The sequence below is a fragment of the Sebastes umbrosus genome, chromosome 22 (assembly GCF_015220745.1).
Source record: "Sebastes umbrosus isolate fSebUmb1 chromosome 22, fSebUmb1.pri, whole genome shotgun sequence".
Lineage (NCBI taxonomy): Eukaryota > Metazoa > Chordata > Actinopteri > Perciformes > Sebastidae > Sebastes > Sebastes umbrosus.
The window spans coordinates 16,658,092-16,684,141 of NC_051290.1; the positions used below are offsets into that span (position 1 = coordinate 16,658,092).

At 41.0% G+C, this 26,050-nt stretch overlaps 1 protein-coding gene and 1 long non-coding RNA gene across 2 annotated transcripts in view; both read right to left on the reverse strand.

The window, feature by feature from the left end:
- Positions 1–26,050, reverse strand: part of LOC119481616 — a 319,631-nt gene that overhangs the window by 23,000 nt on the left and 270,581 nt on the right. The gene's annotated exons all lie outside the window — the stretch shown is intronic.
- Positions 1–26,050, reverse strand: part of LOC119481611 (zeta-sarcoglycan-like) — a 40,216-nt gene that overhangs the window by 12,595 nt on the left and 1,571 nt on the right. Inside the window, exons 2-6 of the mRNA XM_037758714.1 lie at positions 18,387–18,581; positions 12,497–12,598; positions 4,366–4,453; positions 2,932–3,054; positions 2,564–2,636 (exon numbers count right to left, since the gene is read on the reverse strand). Coding sequence (XP_037614642.1) covers positions 2,564–2,636; positions 2,932–3,054; positions 4,366–4,453; positions 12,497–12,598; positions 18,387–18,581 — 581 coding nt within the window. The remainder of the gene's footprint in view (positions 1–2,563; positions 2,637–2,931; positions 3,055–4,365; positions 4,454–12,496; positions 12,599–18,386; positions 18,582–26,050) is intronic.

The window sequence follows — 26,050 nt, forward strand, 5'->3', positions numbered from 1 at the left end:
AAGCATGATTGTTCAATTTGTCAATAGTTTTAAGTGATGGGGTAATGAAACACAATTTCCTGACAAATAATTCTGTTCTCTTCTCTTATCTTTAACTTTGATTATTGCTTATTTAGTCAAGCATATCTTATCTTATACACTGAAGCTGCCTGCTTTACATTTTCAGAATTTACAAGCTTATGAATTTAAATCATCAAACTTCCAATCTATGATTTCATGCTTTGCCATAAAACAAATTACATAATTTAACTAGAAAAGCACACTCAGTAGAGTGCAGATCTCTGCCAGGTGTGTCTGCAACGATCACTGCTGTAATGTTTGATCAAATGAATACTAACCAAAATTGTCCCCTGTCTAGACCGCAAGCTTATTAAACGTGTTTTTCACTTGCACGTCTCATGCAAAAGATACGCTCTCATTTTAATCTATGCAGCTGCCTGCATCGGCTCTGTGCAGCTAAACTGCAGTTCACTGTTTAATGCTTCATGTTGACTGTTAAATGCTTCCTCTCAAAAGAAAGTCCTGCTGCAATTAGTTCCCTTAGCTGTTAGCTCTGCTAGCTGTATTTAGCCCCATTATCTGTTAGCTCTGTAGGCCAAACACATGGGCTGCAAACAGCTAACTAGCTCTCCTCCTACAGACATGAGAGGATGCGCTCCGTTTTAGTTAACGCTCAGTTCAGTTTGTCATTTGCTATGCGATAGTTATACATACATACATACATACTAATTGTCCTACCTTGGCATGCAAATCAAGAGACGAACAATCTCTAATCCCTAACGGAAACAAGATTCTAAACAGAAACTGTTGTTGATGATTTGCAGCCCCAACCGGCCGGTAGTCAGTAGACAATGACAGTATAAAACAGTCAATAAAATATGTTTTTCAAACAATGGGAATCACCGCAACCATGAGAGGTCCTTTAGCATACAGTCATAAATGAGAACCAAAGATATTAGGCTGATGGGTCCAGTAGTATGCGAGATTAGCCGTGGACAGACAGACAGAAGCACACACACACGACCGAACACATAATCTCCTCAGGCTATGCCTGGCAGAGATTATAAAAATTGGAAATGTAAAATTGTGAAACCATCTTCTTCACAGCCAGGAAACATAACTATGCAGTGAGGTTTTGGTGACATAAATATAAAAAGACATCTAAGCGTGTGCTTCAACTGGACAAAATTTAATTGAGAAGTAATTTAATTAGTATATTAACATGTGGCAGGTTCTACAGGATAGGCTGCATGTGCTTCTGTAAAAGCTGTACAAAAGCTGTTAAAAGGTGAAATCCTTTATACATACAATAACAGTACTGAACAGGTTTACTGACATGGCACTGCAGTAATGGCGGCTTGTTTACTTTGCCCACATAGACCAATTAGTCTATAAACGGATGCTAAGAATAAGGAAACATAAGAACATAAAAATGTGTTTATGCTTGTATTCATGTCATTAATAGTCCTCATGATTCTGTTTTCTCCATTTAGCTTTTTTAATACGACTGTGTGACTAAATATAAAAATTCTTTGACACGGTGTTTGGAAAATAAATTGGGTTTAGATAAAAGGAACATTTATTTAAAGCCCTGACAGTACAGTTTGTACAGCTGCTTGTTTGGGAATATTTCAGTAATTTGTCAGTGAAGGAAGGCAGTCGTTTTGAGACAGCCTAAGGAAATTATTTTTTGAAAATGCAATATGTATTAAATTAAATCACACAAACAGAATCAAACTTTGACAATGCATAAATTGAATATCTTTGACCAAATATGGATTCAAACAGACAATCTGAATCCTATTGAAGCAAACATGTTACCGCTTTTGCGTCTTAACCGTCTCCTGTTCGGTTTCCTCTCGTTAAGATTTTGACCACATTGCAGATGGTCACCCCTGAGCGGAGTCTGTGTGTGTGAGTCCTGTCTGTGTGTGTGTGTGTGTGTGTGTGTGTGTGTACGTGTGCTTGCTTTAAAGTGAACCTCATCAGTATTCCTCTCACTCTGGAGGAATTAGATGCCAGAACACTGCTTTTTCTGCCAACTTTGATCCCAGCCCTCCCTTCAGGACCAGTAAGGTGGACAACAAACCACACTCGTTATAGCTCGTTAATGGACCGACACAGGGCTCAGAGCCTCGGGCGGAGTGCGGTGGGGATCGCATGCTCGGGAGTGTTTTGTATGAGTTTAATACGCGTCTCAACCTCACCAACTGTCTCCGCGCTCCCTCGATACTCTAATCAATTCCTGACTGCGATAGAGAATAACTAACGAATTAGCTCACCCCTCGGCTGTGAAATTAAAATAATGGTCAAATCTAGTTTTAAATCTGTGTGATAATGAGCCGACCAGTAGATGCTTGAGTTTACAAGGGGGTGCTTGAGAATAGTTATACTGGTGAATAATGGTTCCTGCCACGTTTTTCCTTTTTTCTGTCAGCACAGGCATTGACTTTGAAAGGCCATGGAACATTTATCATCATTATTTCATTTTAATTGAACAGGATATGAACATGTGACATTAAGCTTTAATGAATTTCTGTTAAGTCAGTGAATATGAACTCACTTCAGGTCTTCAGAAGCTCTCGCCTGGATCAGGGGAGTTTCTACCGAATGTCCAAAGACGGCGCCTTCCAAGCCTAGAAAGAAAATATACTTTTAGAATTCATAAAATGACTAGAAGGATGCACCAACTGGAATGCATCTATAGCACGGTATCAGAAACTGTGTTGCTAAGGTTCAGACAAACTCTGGAACATTTGTTAGTCCAAAAGACATCAATCAAAGTGTAGACTGTCTAATGGATATTCCCCCGGAGAATGAGCACACAAACATGCTTGTCTGGCTCTTAACAACAGAAGGGTGCTCCCTGGCGTGGCGCTGAAGGGCGAAAAGTGTATGGAACACCGTTAGTCTACGTTACAGCACATTTACCTGTGACGGTGAACCTTTCTGTTGTCATGATGACCTCCTCCTCATTTGCAGTGAACAGCAGCCTGCCTCCGTCTTTACTTCGTACCTCCAGCCTCTGGCACTGGGCTTCCACAGCCTCAGGTCCTGCAGAGAGAGAGAGAGAGACATCCAGGTTGGAGCTTCTGGCTTTCAACACAAAACTACCATAAACACTGTTGATTATACATAAGTGAGGTGCAAGAAATAAAAATTGCAAGACGTGGATGCTGAGAATTCAACCTATTTGTATTTGTTTTGTTCTACTGCATTACACTTCCAGGACTAAACGTATATATTTTAGTTTGACAACGAAAGAGCATTAAAAGAACAGATTTCCACCTAAAAAAGTTTTATAGTCTGCGATGCCAACCGTAATGATCTTTTTGTAAATGGCGCTGTCAAATAAAGGTTGCCTTATGGCTTTGCAAATCAGCTTTGGGAAACTATGTTTGGGCTTGTAAGACTATTAGCAATTTGAAAAACTGTGTAGAGTGCTTGCTCTGCCAATGAAAGGCGCCTAACAAAGCTGGATCCGCCATGCTTTTACAATGGATGGGGACAAATTAGTAATCTGGTGAGGAATATTAATTCCTGTTCTCCAGACTTTGGTGTTTTTCCAGATGTGCATGCAGAAACTTTTAACGTCTGCCTTCCTCGCTCTCTCTCCTCCTCTCTCTTCCATTAATCCGCGGGGCTGCGGCGGCTGGGGAATTTAATTATTCTCGCCAAGTTTCATCTCATTTCAGAACAAAAATGCACTTTCTACAAAAGCAGGCACTAATTTTCTGCGGAAGGTCAAGCGTGACCAAAAAGTGTCATATCACCAGTCTTGTCAAATCAGCATCAACTCTCAACTTATGTTGGCTCTAAGATCAATAGCTATTAATGTTAATAAGCGGGTCATCTGCTTTCCAGTGGTCATTAATCATGTAAATGACTTTGGTAATTTGGACTGACTGATGGTTGAACTTGATGATAATAAGAAGAATCCATTGCCCTTTCAATAAGAGCATCAAAGGTTAGTGTCTGGAAGAAACTACAGAGTCTCTTCTGAAGGCACAGAGACGATTAAAGAGAATTTAAGGATGAATTGTTTCACTAATCTTGATTAAAGTCATTAATAAAATAAAAAGACTGATCAGGCAATTTACAGTCAGGGCTGGATTAATCTAAGATCGCTTCTTAATAAATTGTACATAGAGAGAGAGAGAAATAAAGGCTGAACCCAAGTGTAATTTAACACGTACCTCGGATAATTACGCGATTCTTTCAACATTAAATAACAAAAGGCTAAAAACATGTTTAAACTACCTTCAGGCCACACCCCAGCAGGTGTTTCCCCATCAGTAAGTGGAGATTTTTCATCTCAAATATAATGGCTTCCAAATGGATCATGTAGTCAGACTGGAGACTCACCCACTGTGAGCTGACCGGTCAGCTGGCCGTGCTCGTTCCTGGCGTTCAGCGTTACGTTCTTTTCTGACCCCAAGACCAACAAGCTGTCCTAGGGGAAGCATGAGCGGGGAAGGAGTAGAGAGGCCGAGAGAGAGGGAGAAAGAAAGAAGAGAAAAGAAATATGTTATGTTAGGATCTTAAATATTATATTGGGATCCCTTTAGCAGGAGGGAGAATCTCAGCTAAGTGACTTCTCCTCTTGCTTTTCATTGTCGTGATGCCACTAGCTTGAACTTTGGTCTCATTTTAGCCATCATTTCTATTAGTTTTGATAACATCGTACTAAAGTAATCATTGAGATCCATCAAGGAAAGAAGCACAAGCAGTCAAACAGGTTGTAGACAAGCCAACCGTTAAACCAGATTATCAAACCCAGTAGCTTTAAAGTAGCTGCGTTCGTACAATTATTTCAAATCCCCATACTCAGAGGCTATTAGAGAAAGTCGCTGCTGTACCTCCAAATCTGTACGAGTGTTACTGCGTCAATACAAAGCAGATTGTACTGCGCTGTAAAAAGGACTTCCCAAGTGAATCTTTCCTGGATATAAACCACTAAATGAAACTACAATAAGACGAAAATGGAACAAATTAAAACTAAATTATCCCAAAGATGAGTAATGAAGTGCAGGTAGAGTTTAGGGAGAAAGGGGATAGCAGGGTGGTTGAGCTGAAGATGTTTGTTTGCCATCAGTGACAGGCGTAGGTGTATCCTGTCTATGGTTGTTGTTCTTACTTTGTTGTAAATAGTGTGCGTACAAGTTTAAGCTTATGAGAGCAACAGAAATATGGTTAAAGGGAACAAAATCAGAATCATGGATGTGATGGTAGTCTAACTTGAAGGGATAGTTCAGGTAATTTGAATTGGGCTTGTATAAGGTGCTTATCCATAGTCAGTATATTACAAACAGTGGATGACAGTCGGAAAACAGACAGTCGGACCGACACAGGAGCAAAGAAATACAGTGCTGTGGACGGGGCTGGCAGTAAAACGAATTTTAGCCACCTAAAAAAGAAAATCGATATATGTTTAAGTGTATGCTTCTGTATATTTTGAGTATTTTCACCGCTTTATCTTGCCTTCAGACAGCCCCGATGAGGAAACTAAACTGAAAGTGAAACTTATCTATGCTCTCTTCAAAGCCGCCAGACTCCGTTGACAAAAACAGTGTAGATAAGTTTCACTTTCAGTTCAGTTCCCTGTCGGAAAATATTCTAAACATAGTGTACACTTAAACTGATATTGATTTTTTTTTAGGTGAGCCTTTCTTTTAGGTGGCTAAAATATGTTTTGCTGCCGGCCCCGTCCACAACAGTACGCTGCTTTGCTCCTGTGACAGTAATCTTGTTTGCTTCAAACTAGAGGCGTGCCGACCGTCATCTACAGTAGGTAATACACTGACTATGGATAAGTACATCATTACAACCCCACTTCAAAACACCCGAACTATCCCTTTAACTGTATAATAATGATTATAGTTCACGCCAGAAAGTGGAAATTCCGTGGAAATGTAATTGTACACTCTTGTGACATAGGTGGTGCTGAAAGCTTGGCGACATAGTGAGTACTTGCACTCCTGGCTGCTAACCCGGCAGTATGTTAAGGCAGCAATTGTGGGCAGCTGTAACAATCTGTTAACACAACATTGACTTAAGTTACCATCACCTTAATAATTTACACATCCAGCAGATGTGGTGCAACATTAGCATTCATTTGGAGTCACGTTTCTGGCTCTGTTTTAGGTAATATATAACTTTTTAGCTGCTAAATGCTCCACTATATTCACCAGCTAGTCACTGACATTGTACAATACCTTTCCAGCACCAGACAGTATATCAAAGACTCGGGTGAAAAATTCTCTTGTGTTCATCCCCACGACGAGTAACCCCTTTCATATTACACAATTAGACCCATTGTTAATATAAAGGTATTAATTAGTGCAGCTTTGTTTTAGCATTTAGCTACAGTTTTACATGTGAGATAATAGTCATGCCGTGATGCAGTCTAATAGGTTTGATTAACTTCATGCCCTCCCAAAAGAAGCGTGCCTGTGTGCTGTGTAACTTTGCAGAGGTCATTCGGTTCATTTTCATTCCCCGCTTGCTCCTTCCCGCTATAAATGCGTATCATGAACAGAAGTTCTCCAGGAAGACACGGCATCATGAAGAAATTTGAGTTCTTGATTCGAAAGCATCCCTTTAAAGAGTTTATAGGTCTTAAACTGTTTCCTGGGGGCCGTAACTGAGACGCCGTTGCTCTGAACACTTCTTTCAGATCACATAAAAGGCTTTTTAGTCGCTGCGCCCGTTGAGGAAGGTCAAGTGCAGATCAGAGTGAATGCACATAAATGGAGCCTGTTGTCGTAGGTGCACTGGGCCCCGTCAGACTGAAAAATTACCATGGCTGCTGTAAGGCAAAGGATGCTTCCCTGCATACAATGAATAACATCACAGCTGAAAGCGAGAGCACGGCACACTGCTTCGATGGAAACAGTTTAAAACAAAGCAACCTCGTATGATGGTACAACCTTCCTGTGAGCGAGCGAGTGTAAAATAAAACGCAGACCTTTAAAGCACAGATAAAGAGCTCTGCTCGGGATTTAACTGTAATCCTAACCCAATATTTGCATAACTATATTTGAATTTTAATTATTTTCGATTGTTGTGCTAGAAGCCCATTTGCATACCGAGCTGAACAAGTAAATATAATGAAGAAAAAAATTGTCACAAGTTGAAAAGGCACGCTTATTATGTCTTCATTTCCCTCATCCGAATATTAAATATTGCAGGCAGGCTCTTTCCACGCAGGGTACAGGCTGTTTTGGAACATGTTTGCCAGCATACTTAATATTTTTCACATTAAAAAAAAGGCCCTTGTATTTCGATGCAATACTGTTAGCCAAATTAAATTGGTTCTAGCAAGCTTGGTTTGAAGGATGTTCAGATCTCTTTGGCACTGCTGCAGTTTGCTCCAAAAAAGCTTTGATTTAAAGCTGCGAGAGTTCAACATGCGGATGGCTTTAGCCCTCATCTGCAGACTTGGAACTGGTGCTTACAATCAGCTTTTGTCGTGCATCTCCAACGCAAGTAGGTGAGACTCGGTGAGGGAGAAGTTTCACTCCAATAAAGATACACCTGCATCTGATGCTATTTATAGATGAGTCAGGGTCCCCGGAGATGATAAGGAGAGCCAACAGCCTGAACAGCAGAGATTTGATTAACTGTATGTGGGCACTGTGTTGCCTCATACAACAACATTGTTTCTCACATTGAGGGAGAGAGTGCAAAAATGCAATTTCAGAGTTTTTCTCTTGATTTCAAATTGCCATAATAGAGTCGGAACGGAATAATATGAATACGAGTTACTTGTTAAAACAAATCACAAGTGGCCAATTATTTGGGCCATTTACTTCCTCACTCCTCTTATAAAAACAATGCATACATAACAATTTAAACTTTGTGTTCATTGCAGGCTTTATTATAATTAAGGAAGGCTTTTGTTTTTCTAATAAAGCAAAAAAATAGTAACTGCTTATATGTCAGACAGTTGTTGAAATTTGCCCCTCTGCAGTGCCGTCACTAATTAGGGGTGTGTGAAAATATCGATACACATGGAGTGTCGCCATATTATGTTGATCGATACTGTATCGATTCCCCAAAACACTGTATTGATTTTTAATTAACCTCTTAAAAATCCAACAGCAGCCGTCGGGCCCGGCTGCCGTTTGATATTTCAGAGGTTGTAGCGGGCTCAGTTTTAAAGCTAGAGTGATGTTACTGGCATCATATGAAACTAGAAAAACCTAAGGAGTCCATTGGTATCAATAATGTCATACTAGACTGTCGGGAAGGAGGCTAAATAATGCTCCAAATCTATGCTACATTTTGGCAAGGAAAAACTGGCATGTGAATTTTCACAGGGGTCTGTTGACCTCTGACCTCAAGATATGTGAATGAAAATGGGTTCTATGGGTACCCACGAGTCTCCTCTTTACAGATATGCCCACCTTATGATAATCACTTGCAGTTTTTTGCATGCAATACAAATGTGTTATTTTTGCCTATTCTAAAATAATGTATATCTGGTGTGTTAAAAATGTAATAAAAAAAAGAAAATAGCAACATATCGCTTTGCTTACAGTATCGCAATATATCGCGATATATTGAATCGTTACCCCTGTATCATGATATATATTGTAACGCCAGATTCTTGCCAATACACAGCCCTATCACTAATAGGGTGGAAGTCGTAGCTGGAAAGAGTCACAGAGACCAAGACGTACAGAAATTGTATCTACTGTACTTCCCCGGCCCCCTGCCTGCTTTCATGTCCACCTGCTGTTTGCATCAGTGGCCTTTAACCGTGTGCAATCGCATCAAAGGCTGCAGGCTAAACCCTGCAGCTGATTTTTTTTCTCTAAACACGTTCAAGCAGAGAGAAGGAACTAATCAGGGAAATCAGCTCCTGTAGTTCTTAAAATGAATAAAATACAACATTGCAACGGTCCATGATTGAAATTCACTGGAATACATCAATTTACAAAACACTAAAAACATCAAATGTCAGTGGACTGACCACTCTGCTAAAAAATGTATCTGCTCATCAAATCTAATTTGGCCTCCGTTGTCCTCAAGCAGCGGCAGACATTATTACCCTAATGCATGTGCAAACCAGGAGCTATTCCAAGACAAATCACCAAACCCAAGACTTGTCTCCTTCGTGTATTCCTTTCAAGTGTTTGCAGGAAGTCTAACGGAAATCAAAAATGCATTAGCTCAATAAGATAAAATGTGACTTTCTGCAAAAAGAAATATTGTATACTAAATAATTCATATTTCATTTAACTCTTGACCAAAACAGAGGCGTAGTCTGTGTGGATTCACAAATGATGCATTTTCTGCGATATTCAAAATTTGAAAAGGGAAGGTTCGGGAAGTAAAAGAAACAGAAAACTGTGCAGAAGTTTGTAGTAACATATCCAGATGGATAAAAACCGAGAGTGTCTGACAATTTGACGTTTCAACCAATAAGCAGCCATTACACCAGCATTGCCAGAAACCAACATGTTCTGCCAATGCCTGCAACAGCCATACTAAAAGGTTCACAGACAACATGTTTGTCTTTGAACTAACATTACTTGATCTTCCCTGTTTGAAGTTTCTGTGTGAGGAAAGTGACAGGGGTGAGAAATGCCTGCTCAAACATTCGGTTTCGCAAACGCTTGAAATCATGAATGCAATGTTCCTCTGGCAGGTGGCAAGATTTCTAAAGTATGAAATTGCAGCCGCTTTGTTGCTTTCAGATGGGTGAAATCTCAAGCGTCAAACTGCTTTTGCATGCCTGAAATTACAGTAGTACTGTGGCTTTCACGTGTGTAATCATATGTTTGAAATTTTAAGGTGTAAACTGGATTTCAAAGACTGGTTGTCCTGGCAAATCTTTTTCATGGTCCTCATATTGGCTTCTTTTCGCCGTAATGATTCACGTGTACGGGTTCTATGGCATCTGTAAAAGCTGACAGACTGATGGATGAATGGATAGATAAGCAGACGTGCATAGGGGGAGCCCCCAGGGTGAGGAAAAATAATATACACAATATTCCATCCATCCATCTGCCTGTCAGATTTGACAGAAAGCTCAGCAGGAATACGTGAAAGCTACTGCAAAAAGAGGCCAACATTATTCACACGTATTAAAACGATCATAATATTGAGTGTCTGTAGTCCAAGTTACACTTGAACCTTCGAGCAGGAGTGCCACACAATGCCTGCAATTTCAGATGTGAACGCAACAATGGGGCTCTAATTTTTAAGTGCTTGAAATCAACTCTGCACTTCAGATTTCGCCTGCCAGAGGCACACTGTTACCAAATCAGAAGTTTGGAGAGGCAGCTGTGACCGACTGGGTTCACACACACAGCAGGCAGGAAATGTGAAGCATCAACATTAAAAAGGCACTGGAGTCTGCACTTTGCCACCATAGTGTGAAAGATACAGAGCGAGATGGATATATTATATAACCCAGTATATAGTCTGTATGGTGCATGGTAGGGCTGGGCGACATCATCATCATAGATATCATTATTAGGGATGCATCGATCCGATTTTTTCAGTTCCGATACCGATAACGATGCCTGAACTTTGGGTATCGTCCGATACAGAGTACTGACCCCGATACCAGTGTTTAATTAATAAGCTCTATGTCTCACTGTGTGGAAGTGAGTGGGATCAATCTTTTATGTGTAAGGCAACATCAGGCTTGATTTAAACATTGCTTTCCTCACTTTGTAAAAACAAAATGTAACAAATAAATACATAAATATACATTTATTTAATTATTTATTATTAATGTAATAAATCGTACACCAGCAGCTTGGTAATTTTTTTTTCAAAATTAACAGGAATTACAATTCAGGTGCATAATTGCAACCATATATAAAGCTGTATTGAATTGAAAATACTCTATTGCAAAATATCAATGCAAAATTGGGTCTGTAATTCAGAATATGACTGCAAATGGCCTGTAAAAGTGTCTGTAAACTCCACAAAACACATCTGTTGTACTGTATGCATATCTTTTTTTTTTTTTTTACTTGGCAGGGATTGCAACCACCGTAAACCGTTTGTGCAAAGTTACCAGCTCTCACTTCACAAACTGCTACTGAGAGCGCTGATTCAAGGGGCTACTTAGCCTGTAATTTGCTGCCAGCTATCAGAGTTCCTGCCAAAAACACTGAGGGAGTTATTTCCACTTGGTATTCACAGATTACGGCTTCAGTCATTGCTGAAGATTCAAAGCACTGATTGATCCACGAGAAATAAAACGAAAGCTACTTTGAGTTCGGCCTCGACAGCAGCTCGGGACTTGGTGAACATATAAAAAAAAGAAATAGTCATACTATATTTAACTTCCGCGGTGCACTACAGAGTTCACTGCTGTTTGTGGTAATGACTTATTGATCAGCGGTGGTTATCTGACTGAAGAACAGCACTGTGCACTGTGGTGTAAACTCATTGGATAACCATAATCCCCTGCTCTCACAGTGCTTGACATATTTCCTCAGGTGAGAAATATCGAGTGACCCACAGAGATTTTTTGTCCTGCAAATATCTCTGGTGCCGGTAGATAAGGCGGCCACTGCACAGCCTGTCTGTAAAACAAGACAGTAAAAATGTCTGCAGGTGGTATTGTGCCGGGAGAATGAAATATTGGCTTTGTCCGATGTTCGTTTGGGCGTCTGCTATGGCCTTGAGGTGTTTGCTATTGCTAAGCGCCGAACTGTTATATTTAAATCAACATTTAGCTCCAACTAGGAGATCAAAGAGCAAGAGTGGGCAATTTCCAAGTTGTTTCCAAATCTGCTGTGGCAAATTGTACCCACTATCGAAGCCACTTCCTCCGTCGACGTCCCTCAAAAAAATCAAATTTACATGGAACCCCAGCTTCCAGTGCTTGAAATTGCTTTCTGCACCATGGCTAATCACTGAAAAAGGGGATGATCCAACTGAGCGTCTGTGATTCGTGTGGGAGAAGGAAATTTGGATCAACTTTGCACTGGAGCTGTGTTGGTTAATCTACTAAACATCAAAGAAGAGAGAAAAGGGAGGGAGGAAGTGGAAGAGGGGAATTTATCGCGTGGGCTTGATTGGAAATCCAGCGGGGGGACTCTGGTCCCTCTGTAATCGTCTGTAATCTCCTGTAGGGTTGTATGTGGCCTGAGAGGAGCTGAGAGGCAGCCTATTACCCATCTCCTGCCGATGGGAGGCCCTGATAGTGCACTGTTGGTGGATGACAGGAAATGAGGAGGAGGAGGAGGAGAGGACGGAGAGAATCTCTCCCATCCAGGCACAAATATAAGGTAACATCAAAGTTATCGTCAAGTCAGAGCTCCGAGGGAAGCTGGCTTTTGTTGCAAATTAATTGATCATAACTTCCTCGACATTGTGAGATCAATACCAGCTTGTCTGCAGCTTTGGAGAGAGCTTTCCATGCGAGGGATTTTCACATGCTTTTCAGTCGATGGTACTTATTCCTAGTTTATCAAAGTATTGATCTACAGGCAAGATGTTGAGGAGAGCAAAAGGAGCAACTTACCCTTCTGGACTGGATCTCATTGACGTAGAGAGGCAAGAGAAACTCAGAGACTCCCTCCAGGCGAATCCCGTCCTGCTTCAACTGAAGGTTTCCCATCCCGTCCTGAAACACAAATCATCATCATCATCAGTGATATTGTGATGAGCAGTGTTGATTTAAAAGGACTATATCTTCTTCCATGCATAAAACATTGAGTCCTGCTGTTCGCTGAACTGCATTAGGAAGAGCGGGAGCGGCTGCGTGCCAGACGGGCAGCGGCGTTGAGTGACAGGGAAGAAGTAGGACATGACATCGAGGTGACAATGCCACAGACACTCGGCAGTGTCAGGGTGACAGGCTGCGTGCAGTGGGAGGCTGACTGAGGAGAACCAGGCTAATGTGGCAGCTGTGGATGGGAATGTTGAGGGGATTCATGGAAATGACAAAAGAAAGAATCGGATTTATGCTCATGCAGATTTAGATTAGTTGGCTTAGAGCTGATGTTTACATTATTTGAATGCACTGATTTGATGCATCAGGTAGATAACAGAGTCGATGCTAACCTTATCAAGCTGACTAAGTATCAGCCACACATGATCAATCCATGTTAAATACAAGTTTTCTCATCAATTTCATCATAAAACTCAGTATTTTGCTATGCAAATTCGTTTTAACGCCACTAATTAACTTAACGTATTAACGTAACTTGCAATTTTTAGGTTGTAGTGGGCTTAAAGCTAGAGTGAAGATACTGGCATCATATGAAACTAGAAAAACCTTAGGCATACATGCCAACCATGTCATACTAGCTTCGCTTGTTTAGTTAGTTCAGCGAAAGAGGATAAATAACACTCCAAAGTTACACTAAATTTTGGGGAGGAAAAACTGGCATTGCCATTTTCAAACGGTCCCTTGACCTCTGACCTCAAGATATGTGAATGAAAATGGGTTCTATGGGTACCCACGATTCTCCCCTTTACAGACATGCCCACTTTATGATAATCACATGCAGTTTGGGGCAAGTCATAGTCAAGTCAGCACACTGACACACTGACAGCTGTTGTTGCCTGTTGGGCTGCAGTTTGCCATGCAGTACCTGTGAGGGTTTATGGACAATATTTGTCATTGTTTTGTGTTGTTTATTGATTTCCAATAATAAAGTATATACATACATTTGTATAAAGCAGCATATTTGCCCACTCCCATGTTGATAAGAGTATTAAATACTTGACAAATCTCCCTTTAAGGTACATTTTGAACAGATACAAAATGTGCAATTAATTTCTGATTAATCCCGATTAACCATGGACAATCATGTGATTAACCGCAATTAAATATTTTAATCTACTGACAGCCCTAATAAATAATGATCCCAGTGAGATTTAAATTTCTGAGCAATGATATTGGATCAGTACTTGGTATCAGCAGATACCTAGAGTTGAAAAGAGAAAGTTGGATTGGTACATCCCAAACTATATGCATCAAAAAACTTGACTAAATTGGCCTTTCAGAAGCCACCTTACTAGATAATACTAGTGTATTTTCAGGTTTTAGTTCCTTAACTCATTTCTGAATACGGGCTGTAGTTTTAGATTTTTAGACACATATTTCCTACTGACCATTGGTTTTCATTTATTTCTATGTGGTGTGAAAATCAGTTAGCGAGCTCTTGAAAGCTGTGTATCCATCACCGTGAGCATCAAGTCTGTGTTGATTTTTATTAAAGATTTTCTTTGCGGCCTGTTAATTGCGGTTTAAGTGCGTATTGATTTTAAAAGTCTGCAGTGAATTACCTCAAATAATTACGATGTAACTTTGACAAAAGGTTAATGCAGGCTTGATGCTCGCCGTGATAAATTCCACAACTCAAGCAAGTTTTAAGAGTCTGCTACTTTATTTTCATACTGTAAAGGCGTAAATAGAAGTCAGTGGTTGCCTGGAGAGTAGGAAACATAAATCCAAATTTGTAAAAACACAGCAGCATGGTTTGACAGATGGTTGGTTGTGACTTTAAGTAAATGGGCTGCAACCACGGGTATGGTCATTTAAAAACTTATGAGCAGCAGAGCAAAAGCAACGACTGCATTACATTTAGATGAGCTAGTTGCGGGGACATCCTGATCCAATCTCAAAGATCAGTATCGAGGCCGATCAAGGTGAGGCTTAATAACGTAATAATGTACTTGAAGTGTGTACTGTGCAGCTGCATTATCTTGGAAAATAGAAGTATCGGATCAGGACACGGTATAGGCGCAGATACTCAATATTAAATGACTCGGATCAGGATCAGGGGCAAAATGACTTGATTGGAATATCCTTAGAAGCACGATTCTGCAACTTCACTGCATATTTTTCACCTCATTTATATTATTGAGGAACTGATTTGGTTGCAGATAGTTCAGTGGAAAATTGGGCAAGGTTATACCTTTCCACACCACAATGAGCAAAGTGAAGTTTGACAACTTTGTGAGGATGTGAGTGAACAGATGGGCCCTGACGGATGAGTCGAAAGAATCCATAGTGCTAGCAGCACAAATGGATGGAGATAGTAAATTATAGAGGCGGAGTACAGCGAGGAGAGCTCCATCATACATGGTAGAGAGCCAGGATTGGGGGACAGACGGGAGGACAAAGTCAGAGGAGCGGAGGAGGTGGGTGGGGAGTTATTTGTACTGTATGTCAGCAGCCAGACGTTAAAGTCACTCCTGTGCTGAAGTGGAGGTTATGTGGTGGGTGTGACGAGTTCAGTACAAGCCGCAGTCAGTCAGATGAGTGGGTGGGTGGCAGGACAAACGGGAGGGCGTTACGACGGTTCGGTCGTGACGTGCTGAAGGCCTGGATGGGTTCCTCAGCATCAGTGACAGAAAGGAAAAGAACAGATAGAGGCGATGTTTCTGAAGTGGAAAAACAACAACTAGAAGGTTTTGCTTTGCAAGATTTAAAAGAAAAGTCTAGAGACAAAGACACCCAAGGTCACCCTCAAGTTGTTTTGTGAATGACGTGGTTCTAACCTTGTCACTGTTGAACTTTACAAGGCTTCTGTATACTTCATTTTGATCCAGTGCAGAGGATAAGTTGTCAAAGATGGCGCAGACACAGACTAAACAGCCATTGCGACTGATTTTTCCAGACAAGTGAAGAAGTCAAGAATGAATGAGTCACACATCCAGGTGTGCCTGCGAAATGTATTCTGTTCAGAAAAAAAAGGGAAATGGTAATGGATGTAATGGGTTTGGTTTTTGAGCAGGAATTAGTAGTGGAGTCTGCATTTAAAGCACACAAAGAAGCATTTCATGTTTATTAATGTGTTCCTTTGTTGTCTTTTGCAGGACATCTCAAAGTCCTAGGAACACATTTCCATTCTATTTGGAAGACATCAACACATTTTGGAACCTCGCCATCTTAGATTTCTTTGATTTAAAGCAGCTTTTAAACATAAAAGGTCAGTTTGCTTGTTATGTGGGGTGCTAGTCAGCCTGCAAAAACAGGTGTTTTGTGTGGCTCTGGGGGAAAATAACCCTGGAGACTACTCTGGGACTTCAACTTTTTAATGTGGGCATTGGGTGCATTCATGCAATTTCGACAGAATGAGAAGATCAAGAAAAACTATTCTTACTTGGGAGGGTTCATGCATTATTCCAAGGTGGTTAGCCCTTGTGCTAACCTTGTAATCACACCAGATTAAAAAGCCTACATTTGCTACTTTTGTTGTGTTATTGGTAGCCGTTTTTTTACCAAGTGAAACCAGACACAAACCAACAGCACCTACAAAATTAGCTGAATCAATTCTATTAGGGTTAATATTGGATTTCATTTTCATGTAAATGCCAGCGGTGGTGAATTTGCAGCCATTCTGCCAACAGTTTGTTGACATGATGTCGGTAGTTCTTTTCACCAAGTGGCAGATATCGAAGTCGACGTTTTTTTTCCCCACTCGGCTGCTCGTAATTACCATTTACACTATATGGTGCGAATGCAGTAATTTACTAATCTATCATATTCTTCATAAGCATAGCACGCACCTATAAGATGAAAGTTCATGTAACTGACTCTTAAGATTTGAGAACAACTTCATTGATCAGATTTTGTTTGTGATGTCTCCAGATCGGTGCAGGAAATGGTGAAACTTTTGGTGTTGTCTGGCAGCTTTTTTTGGAACAGCGTAACCGCAATGACATCTTTAAAACTAGGAAACAATGCTCTCATGCCAGGATGTACAGGTTTCGACTATAATACCAGTACGACGGGGTGTAGTTTGGCACGTTGTTTTCTTATTGAGCTGCCCGAGTCCTGAGAGATGGGGAGCAGCGAAGTACATTTTCTGGAGCGACACCAACAGCACTGATAAGGTCTTTTACTCGTGACACAGATTGATGGGAGGCGAAGGAGTAGAGGAGTGATGGTAATAGTCAGGGGACGCATCCGTCACAGGGGGAGAGGGGGGGGGGGGTTGGGGGTTGCCATCGCGAGTTTGTTGAAAAAACGCTAAATTGTTTGCATTGTCCCTGGAAATGTCACAGGAGCTCGCAGCGTCTGCCTGTTTGGTTTTCGTTTGAGATTAACACATTCTGTGTCAGCTGGTCCTGCTGCCAAGTCTTTTCTAATTCTTTATCAAATCCACATGAGACGAAGTACACAACATGAGAGATTTGAAATGGGCCTGCATGAATAAATGCTTCCACTGAGGCTTTGTATTGAGGTCAACATAGAGAAAGAAAGGAAAAACCTATACTTGATCTACATACAGTAAAATTATTAATTTATTAATGTCAGCTGACAAACTCTGAGTCAACAAACCATGCAATGTAGCGGATTGACGTTGCTATTGCCATTATTTTAACATGGCCCAGTGTTGGTAATAGATGCTTTCTTTTGCCATGTTTTCATTGCGTTTTCATTTGAAATCCATGTCATATTTTCTGAGAACACAATATAAGACAATATTTGTTTGAGTCTTGCTGTGCACTGTATGCAAAGGGCTTACTGTTTAATTGTCTGCCCTCAAAACACATTTCCAAATTAATGGTTGCATTCTAATTAATGTTATGCAAGTGAAGAAGTCTAGCTCTAAGCCTTTTTATTGTAAGTCTACGAGTCTTCAGAAGGAATTAAGAAACTGATCGTTGCATTTGACAATGTACCCAACTAAAGTCTCTTTAAAATTGTAACTTCTTTTAAATGATAAAAACATCTTTAGTGCTAAAAATGCAATACAATTGTTATGGTATTTGGAATATTTTATATAATTTCTCTGGGTTTTCTGTTTGGGTTTCTGCATTGTGTGCTCTTTTCTTTGTCCAGCCATGCAAACTACAGCTGCTCATGCTTACTACTACCCAAATAAAACAATGCATTGAAACAAATCATCTCTTTGTTCAAGTGGACTAGTTCTCAAATGAAAAGTCCATTAATTGATTAATCAATTGACAGAAAATAATGTCACAATTCTGATAATTACCTGATCATTATCAAGCAAAAATGCCAGGCAAATGTAAGGATTTGCTGCTTTTCTCTGTTTTATATAATTGTAAATAGAATATATTTGCATTTTAGATGGTTTGTCAAACAAAACGAGCGATTTGAAGACATCGCCTTGGGCTCTAGAAAATTTTGATGGCCATTTTTCACAGTTTTTTTTGGCAACTTTATTGACAAAACAGTTGATCAATTAATTGAAAAATGATGTAGAAATTAGGTGATAATGAAAATAACCATTAATTGCAGCCCTATAATGGAGATTTTTCCAGGAAACACTAGTTGTCAAGAATAGTAAGTAGAGTCACACCAATTCACAATAAACAGCAGCTATTGTAAAACTAATTCACTCATGAATATGTTGCATATTGTTATTGTGTTAAATAATAAACTAATGGACTTGGATTTATTTTGGACGATGCCGTGCCGTACTCACCACTGAGAAGTTCATGACCTTTATGATCCAGACAGTGAGGGCCAGGTTAACTATCATGGTGACCAGGAGCAGCAGCAGAAAGAAGTAGAGGCATCTCTTCCGCCAGCCGTACAGCCCCACCGGGTACACGGCGTCACAGCCCGGTCGCTGGAGATGCAGGGATTGGGACGCGAGGATAAACTGCTCCTGGGTAATCTGGAAAACAAACACAGACAGGAGCGTTTATGTTAGCTGGCTGTCGAGAATATATTCACTGAACAGAAGCAATCACATATTGTTAGCGGTTATTACCTTACAAGCCAAGCACCACTAAAAATGACTCTGGCCTGAGGCATGGCTGGGTAATCTTACAATTATTTTTGAAAAGTGGTGCTACTCCATAAAGAACAAAAGGTGAGAGCAAGGCATGGATGCAAGCTGGGGTATTACTGAAACATACCATGCTTGGTGATTAAATGGAGTGAGAAGGGGATGCAGATACACTGGGAATTGATTTATTTATTGTTTTAATAAGGGTTGCAGATGTGTTTTCGGAAAATTACTATTTTCCGTTGTTTGCAACTTTCGTAATGACATACCTGGGTACACCGGCCCTACACTCTTTTAGAAATTGAACCAGTAGCAGGGTAATTCATCAAACTCTGTGCCTAAAAGACAAGGTCATTTGGGTGGCTCTATTTTATTAAAAGAGATAGCAAATCAGAGTGCACACTCTGAAAGGAAAAAAAAAGCCCAAATGGTGGTGTTTCATTCGGCAGGAGAGGGGAATCATCAGTCAAGATTCATCGATTACAAGTTAGCGATCAAGTTGTGGGAATATCTGGCCCAGAAGCAGAAAAGCTGTTTAAAATTGCATATTTACACTTCTTGGTTTGGTCAATAAACAGAAAGTTACGGTTCTGAAAAGCAAGGTCCTTGACCGTTATGCTTGTATATACGTACTTTACAATGAAAACTAATTTGTATGGATTTAATAGTATGCCACAGCTTTATTTTCAGTGCTAATTACTTTTTGACATTTTGTCGATCGGGATCCCTGAGCTCACAAAGAAAGTCACCATGAGTGACAGCTTCCTGCAGCTGATCTGTTTACTGCTCCACTCTGGCTGAGATCTTTCTAATGTTACAGGAATACATTTCACATGCCACGCCGTGCACTGAGCAGGCTTTATGGAGCTGTGTCCAGCATAAATGTGAAGTCCATGACTTTCTTAAGTAAAGGACATCTCTAAAGCCCAAGTCTTCATGTATCAAATATCATATTATGAACAAATTACAGGCTGCTTTTCTCTACCACTCAGCACGAATGAAAACAGGAGGTGGATTATGAGAAAAGAGGGTCAATTTGGTGCCAGAGAAATGTTCTCCACTCTGCCTGAGTAACTAAGTGCCTGCCAGCCGCTGAGAAGCTGCTACACGCGAGCTCTGATCTGAGATCAGAGAGGGATGATGTCTGTCAAGTGCGGTCGTCCAGGCGAGGGCGAGCGGTAGCTGTTCTCCAGCCGATCGTGACTGCGGGCTGACAGTGTGAAACTTCCCCGTCACAGGAGTTGCGAGGCTGGCTGAGCTCTGAACTGTTCGGCTCAGCTGTTGTTGGGAGGAATTCATACTGAGGCTGCCTGCCGTCCCAGCCTCTTACATAGATAATTAATAGAGCGAAGCGCCTGCCGGTACAAAAACCAAGATAAAATGTCCAGCAGCGGCAGCAGAATGTTTTATTACGTCCAATTATGTCAAAGATTTTCCTCATACTTCCAAGGAGCAACTATTAATTCATCACGCCAGTACAAAATGCTTTAATTGCGTGAAACACGCATCTATAATTGACACACCTGTGCAAAGTTTTCCCAGTGGGACACCAGCGGTGTAATGGATGCATAACTCAAGTCAGAATCCATGATGCTCCACATGCTTTATTCACACTCAGTATGTCATTAGCATAGCACGCTGATGGCAGGTATCATTAGATTGTATGTTTTTCCTGACAGGCTCTCATTAACTGTGGCAGAGCGAGCACATATTGTTTAGCTCAGCAAGCTAAAGACTTTTTTTTTCCCAGACTAACTAAATTACTTCACCCAAGTTTAAATAGATGCAGAAACCTTTTTACCTCATCGGTTCAGATAACGCTGGAGTTAACTTGCTTACAGAAAGAGTAATGCTACAGAAAGTGTCTGTTTTAAGACACCAAGACACAAAATCTCAGCCCTGGATGGTACTTTATGAAGCAATATCTCCTACAAAATGTTTACAAAGCCACTACAATGTGATGTGTGCCTGTGCACTGAAGCCTACATTTCCAAATCATCCCCATAATTGACAGAGTTCCTTGGAAGGGGCATGAATGATTGAACAATCTCTAAACCAGAACAATAATAACACAGGGTAATGCACTTCCAACATGGCATCTAACAAGAGTCTTCCTCGGCCTTCCCCACAACTTTATGACGGTCTCCTTGGACCAACAGTTTAGGTCACGTCTGCAAGCGGTGGCAGATGTCTCACAAATGGATGTTGCGACTTTGCAGCAAATACAAATGACCCATGTCGCTGGCCTAGAAATGTCAATGATTCCAATTTAACCAGTGATACAGCTGAGGGACAAGAGCTTTATGAGAGGTGCTTACACAAAGGCTCAATATAAACTCTCAATGCAGTGTCACAGGAGACTTTTTTTTTACAACCACAATGTTCAATAAAACCACACACTGAGTTAATACAGATCAACTTCAAGCTGATCCGTAGACTAACTCGAATCTAAAGCACTCAAAACTTGCATACACATTCAAATAACACCAAGAAAATACTGTTTAAAAACCTAATCTTTTAGCCTACAGCCATGCCCCTGCTGGACAGATTGGTCTATTTTCAATACACTGTTGCTAAGGGAAACTTCAGCACTTGTAATTTCTATGGCAACCCACTGTTCCCAACGATAGTGGATCCTGTGATTTCTTTGCAAGAGTTTTAATGCATATATTACCCCGGTCGAGTCATGCCTCCTAAAGCTGGGTTATTCACAGAGCGAATGGAGGAGTGCATAGTGGCTGGCGTTTTGTCAATGTGTCATTTCAGCATGCCGCTCACAGCTGACTCTCGCAAACAAGCCCGACTGGACTGATGGAGATGTCCAACTGCAGCGGGCGTGAGAAACAACTTTGACTTTTCAGAAACAAAATATTGATTACATAGCGAGCTGGCGGCGGCACGTCACGCCATGTTGAATCCCATTTACAGTATCAGTTTGTGTCGGCTTCAGTAGGTCTGACAATTAACACTTCATGTGCAAAAGCATTGTTATGCAACAAGAGTGGCTGAAAAATGTGTGTCCACATTGTGGGTAGGACCACTCCAAAACTGTATAATTAATCATTTTGCCCTTTCGCTGTCTGCTACTACAGAATGAGTCCTGATAATAATTAGAAAATAGGAGCAGTGGTCAGTTAAAGGTCGCTGGCAGGGACAGATGGACACTTGCAGTTTGCAACTGTGATGCAACTGTCTGGGGCCAGAAAATAAATAAGTATAAATCTCTTACCAACCTTCATTAACTCATACAGCCTAACAATTTTCAATAAACTGTCAGAATCCAATATAATAAAACGGATGATAGTTGCAACAACTGATGACATCTCAAACCAGACATTCAACCAACTAATCAGCCCAAGCCAGTGGTCTATGAGAAAATGACTCTACTTCTCACTTGATTTATTACCTCAGTAAACATTGTAAACATGAGTTTATGGTCTCAATCACTAGTTTCAAGTCTTCTTAAATACAGCATGATGATTATTTAGTAAATTATGGTCTCATTTAGAGTAAAACAGCCAATAAAGCAGGGTATGCTTTAGGGCGTGGCTACCTTGTGATGGACAAGTCACTACCACGGTGTTCGGTTGTTGTCTTAGAACTTTAACCCTTTCACAGTTTGTTTTCAGTTCATGTATTTTAATATTAACATTTTGATAGCCTATTCGGTTGTACTTAACTCTACCCTCTCATGTCACTTCTGGTTGCAAAAAACAGAAGGCCATAAACCAAGATGGCGACGGCCAAAAACGCAGAACTCGAGGCTTCAAAACGTCAGTCCACAAACCAATGGGTGACGTCACGGTGACTACGTCCTCTTCTTATATACAGTCTATGGCCCAAGCCCAATCCAAAATCTTTACATGGTCAGACTGTTAAGAATTTGGACAAACAAATCAGAAATTAGCCATTACGAGAAAGGAAATAACATGCACTGATGTATTAGAAAAATTTTACTTATCGTGATATTAATTTCAGGTCATATTGTTCAGCCCAGTTGTTCCTAACCTGGGGGTTGGTTGGACCCCCACAAAGAGTCACAAGACAAACAAAGGGTTCACAAGATGATTAGTTGGGTAAGAACACAGAATTATACTGAAGTTTTGCAGTTTTCCCTAATCTTGTTGTTTGAGTATAGATCTCCAAAAATTCCGCAAATCAAAACAGTCCAAGAGGAGAAAATGTTCAACTGAACTGCTCACAATTCACAGACCAAAAAAGCTGCACTCCTGAACACTGGGGTTGGCGAGTCGTCTATCACCCTGTTTCCTGTATCTGTGATGCAAACTGCAAATGCTCCATTAGCATCTTACAAAAGTGATTATGTGTTCTCATACATATTGCTAAAAAAAATGCAGAAGTGATTTCATGAGATCAGGAGTCCAACACAATTTAACACGTCTTCACAGACCAAAAAAATCACTATTTTACCCTGCCTTTCTTGAGTCAAAAGAAGCATTAAACACAATTAACAGCAATGTTTTACTCCTGCATTTAAAGATACGGCTGACTATTTAGTCAGTTGCTTTTCCTATGAAAACACGGTCCTACATCTTGTTACATACTGTATAATTTAGGACTTTGAGAAGGAATGAAGCTGCTTTAAAGCAAAAGACGTTCTGCTCCTTATTAAGTAAAAAATGTAAATGTATTTTTTTTTTTATATGTTTTGTCCAACACTTGTGATTCAAAGTTATATTTTGCACCCCAGTGGTTGAAAACAACAAATTAAGCTTAAATAATGTAAATGATACTGTTGACAACAACCATATGAATGTGCGCACAATCAAACGCTCAATTCAACGCTCAAACTTCCAATCACAAAATGTCTAAAGACCATTTTTCTCTCCACTCAGACAACAACAACAAGATGAGAAAAATGATTCCAGTCCAACAATTATTCTGAGTATATCTGCAATCCTCCATCCATAAAGGCTGGTTTAGGGGTTAGGGACAGTTGTGCAGCTCTAAATTATCAAAATATATTCTAGTATGCTTCGAGACAAACGTCAACAAACAGATGGGTCGGAAATCTACTCAAAGCTACAGATGGTTTACCACCTACAGCCCTGATTACATGTAGTTTCTATTAATAGAAACATAACACCTACGCAGTAACTTTGCTTCACAATAAGCTATAAAAGCTGCTGTCTCTGTAGATCATGCGCTGCACTGGAAAAGTCCAAGTGGATTTGTTGCACGACCATATTTATCTTTGTATATCATCAATCCCCTTTAAGTTTGTGCTGAGATCTGACTGTGTCACTTTGCTTTTTGCTAAAGGGGGGGTGGGGGAGGGGGAAGTGGGTCCTCAGAGCTTTGACTACAGACGTTACAGCTGGATCCAGCCAAAAACCAGCAATTACCCAGCAGTCCCCTACCCGCTGCCAGCACGCCTCATCTTCACCAATTAGCGTAGAGGGTGATATTCTACATGCTGTTTTGATCAAACAGTGACACGCTGCAGAGGCAGCAAAATGCAGCTGAAAATCCCCCCTAATGAAAGAAAATGAGACGTTATTAATGCTTGATGGTGTTAATCAGCAAATCGGCCGGCGCTCTCTCACTCAGCGGTGCCACGGGAGTCCCGCGGGGCTGCCTCAGCTGGAGGTAAGAAAACATTTGAGATGCGTTAATGACTGCGAAGCTTGTGCGCATCCATCCCGCGTAAGATCACTGCACAACCGCTGAGGCAGCAGCAGCAACGGGGAAAAAGGGATAGACACAGTCACGCCACAAGTCTGTCACACAGTATCAAAGCGCCTATTCATTTCGGTTCTGTGGGCCTTTTAGTTTGATAGAAAGCCCAATCAAAGAGACAGAGGAAGCCCGAATGCACGACTGTAACTGGGAAAACCAATTATACTTTTCATATGTGCAAGGCAATGCATTGATGTAACCATTTCACATTTTGTTGACGGGACAATCGAGCGTGCGAGCGAAGGCGCTGCCGTCAATAGGCGCTGCCGTCAATAGGCACTGCCGTCAATAGGCGCTCCTCTTAAGATGTGAAATCCAATTTTTGTGGCTCCATCATCTCTGGTGGAGTTACAATATCGGCAGAGCTCGTTCAATGGCTTCATCTCCTGCAGCATGGTTGGCCTTTATGGACGGATGACGGAACACTTCCTCCCAGCTGAAAGCAACAAAGGTAACCCTACTGTAACTGCGAGAGCGGTGGGGATCAAAGATCTCTGATAAGTCCGGCGCGAGGAAAAGGTCGCAGCTGTTCAATCAGAGCGCGCCGGCCAACAAGACTGAACATCACAGACTGTTTGAAGAGGGGGGTTTCAGAGAGAATTTATTTTTCGCCGTTACATGCAGCTCTGCTTTTGATGACACTTTCATGAAAAAATATTTGTACTCTGCAACAAACATCATCGGCACCTCTGACCTTTGCATCATTTTTTCAATGCAGAGAGCTGGTTTCATTAAAGGTCTTCATGATAACATTTTATGTAGATGAAAAAGTATAGCTTTTTCTAAAAAAAAATGATTATGATTGGGAATTAATTAGGGCTGTCAAAGTTAACGCAATAATAACGCTTTAACGCAATTTCGTTTTAACGCCACAAATTGTTTTAAAGGGACTGTTTGTAAGAATCAGAAATGCTTGTTAACAGCGACACCTGTGGCCGTTAAGTCAACGAAAGTCAGCGTCGGGCTCGCGCTTGTGCTCGCTCTACATAGACATGAACGAGCATCGCTCAAAACAGTGAGACGACACACGTCAGCTAAAACCACAATATCACTCTATATTTCACCTGCTTGGCAGTAATGTTAGCTGACCAGACGAAGGTCTCTCCATGAATCACTGCTGATCCTAGTGTTGGCTTTTCCTGCCTCAGCCTACCGACCGCGGCCGGAGGAAACAGGGGAGACAACAGCACCCGGTCGGAGACGATAACGTTTCCCGCTGCGGAGCCCCGTCACTTCACAAGACACGGGAAACCTCTGTTGGTCTGGAGGAGATGCAGCATTTATTTCTGCACAAGCGTCCACTGTACATTCATTAGATATTCTCAGAGCTACTAACTCTTCTGCACTGTGTAGTGTGCACGCATGCACGTGAGGTGGAGCGAGCTGAGTGAAGGCAAGCAGGCAGAGGAGCAGAGTACAGCAGAGACTGCGGCCACCACACGCGAGCGCGCATTTGTGAGCGCGCATGGGACACCGACCCGAGTGATTTATACGTGCAAGAAGTTACAAACAGTCCCTTTAACGCATTAATGCAACTTTGAGGTTGTCATACTAGCTTGTCAAGAAAGAAGCTAAAGAATGCTCCAAACTTACACTAAATTTTGCCGAGGAAAAAATGTCATGGCCGTTTTCAAAGGGGTCCCTTGACCTATGAC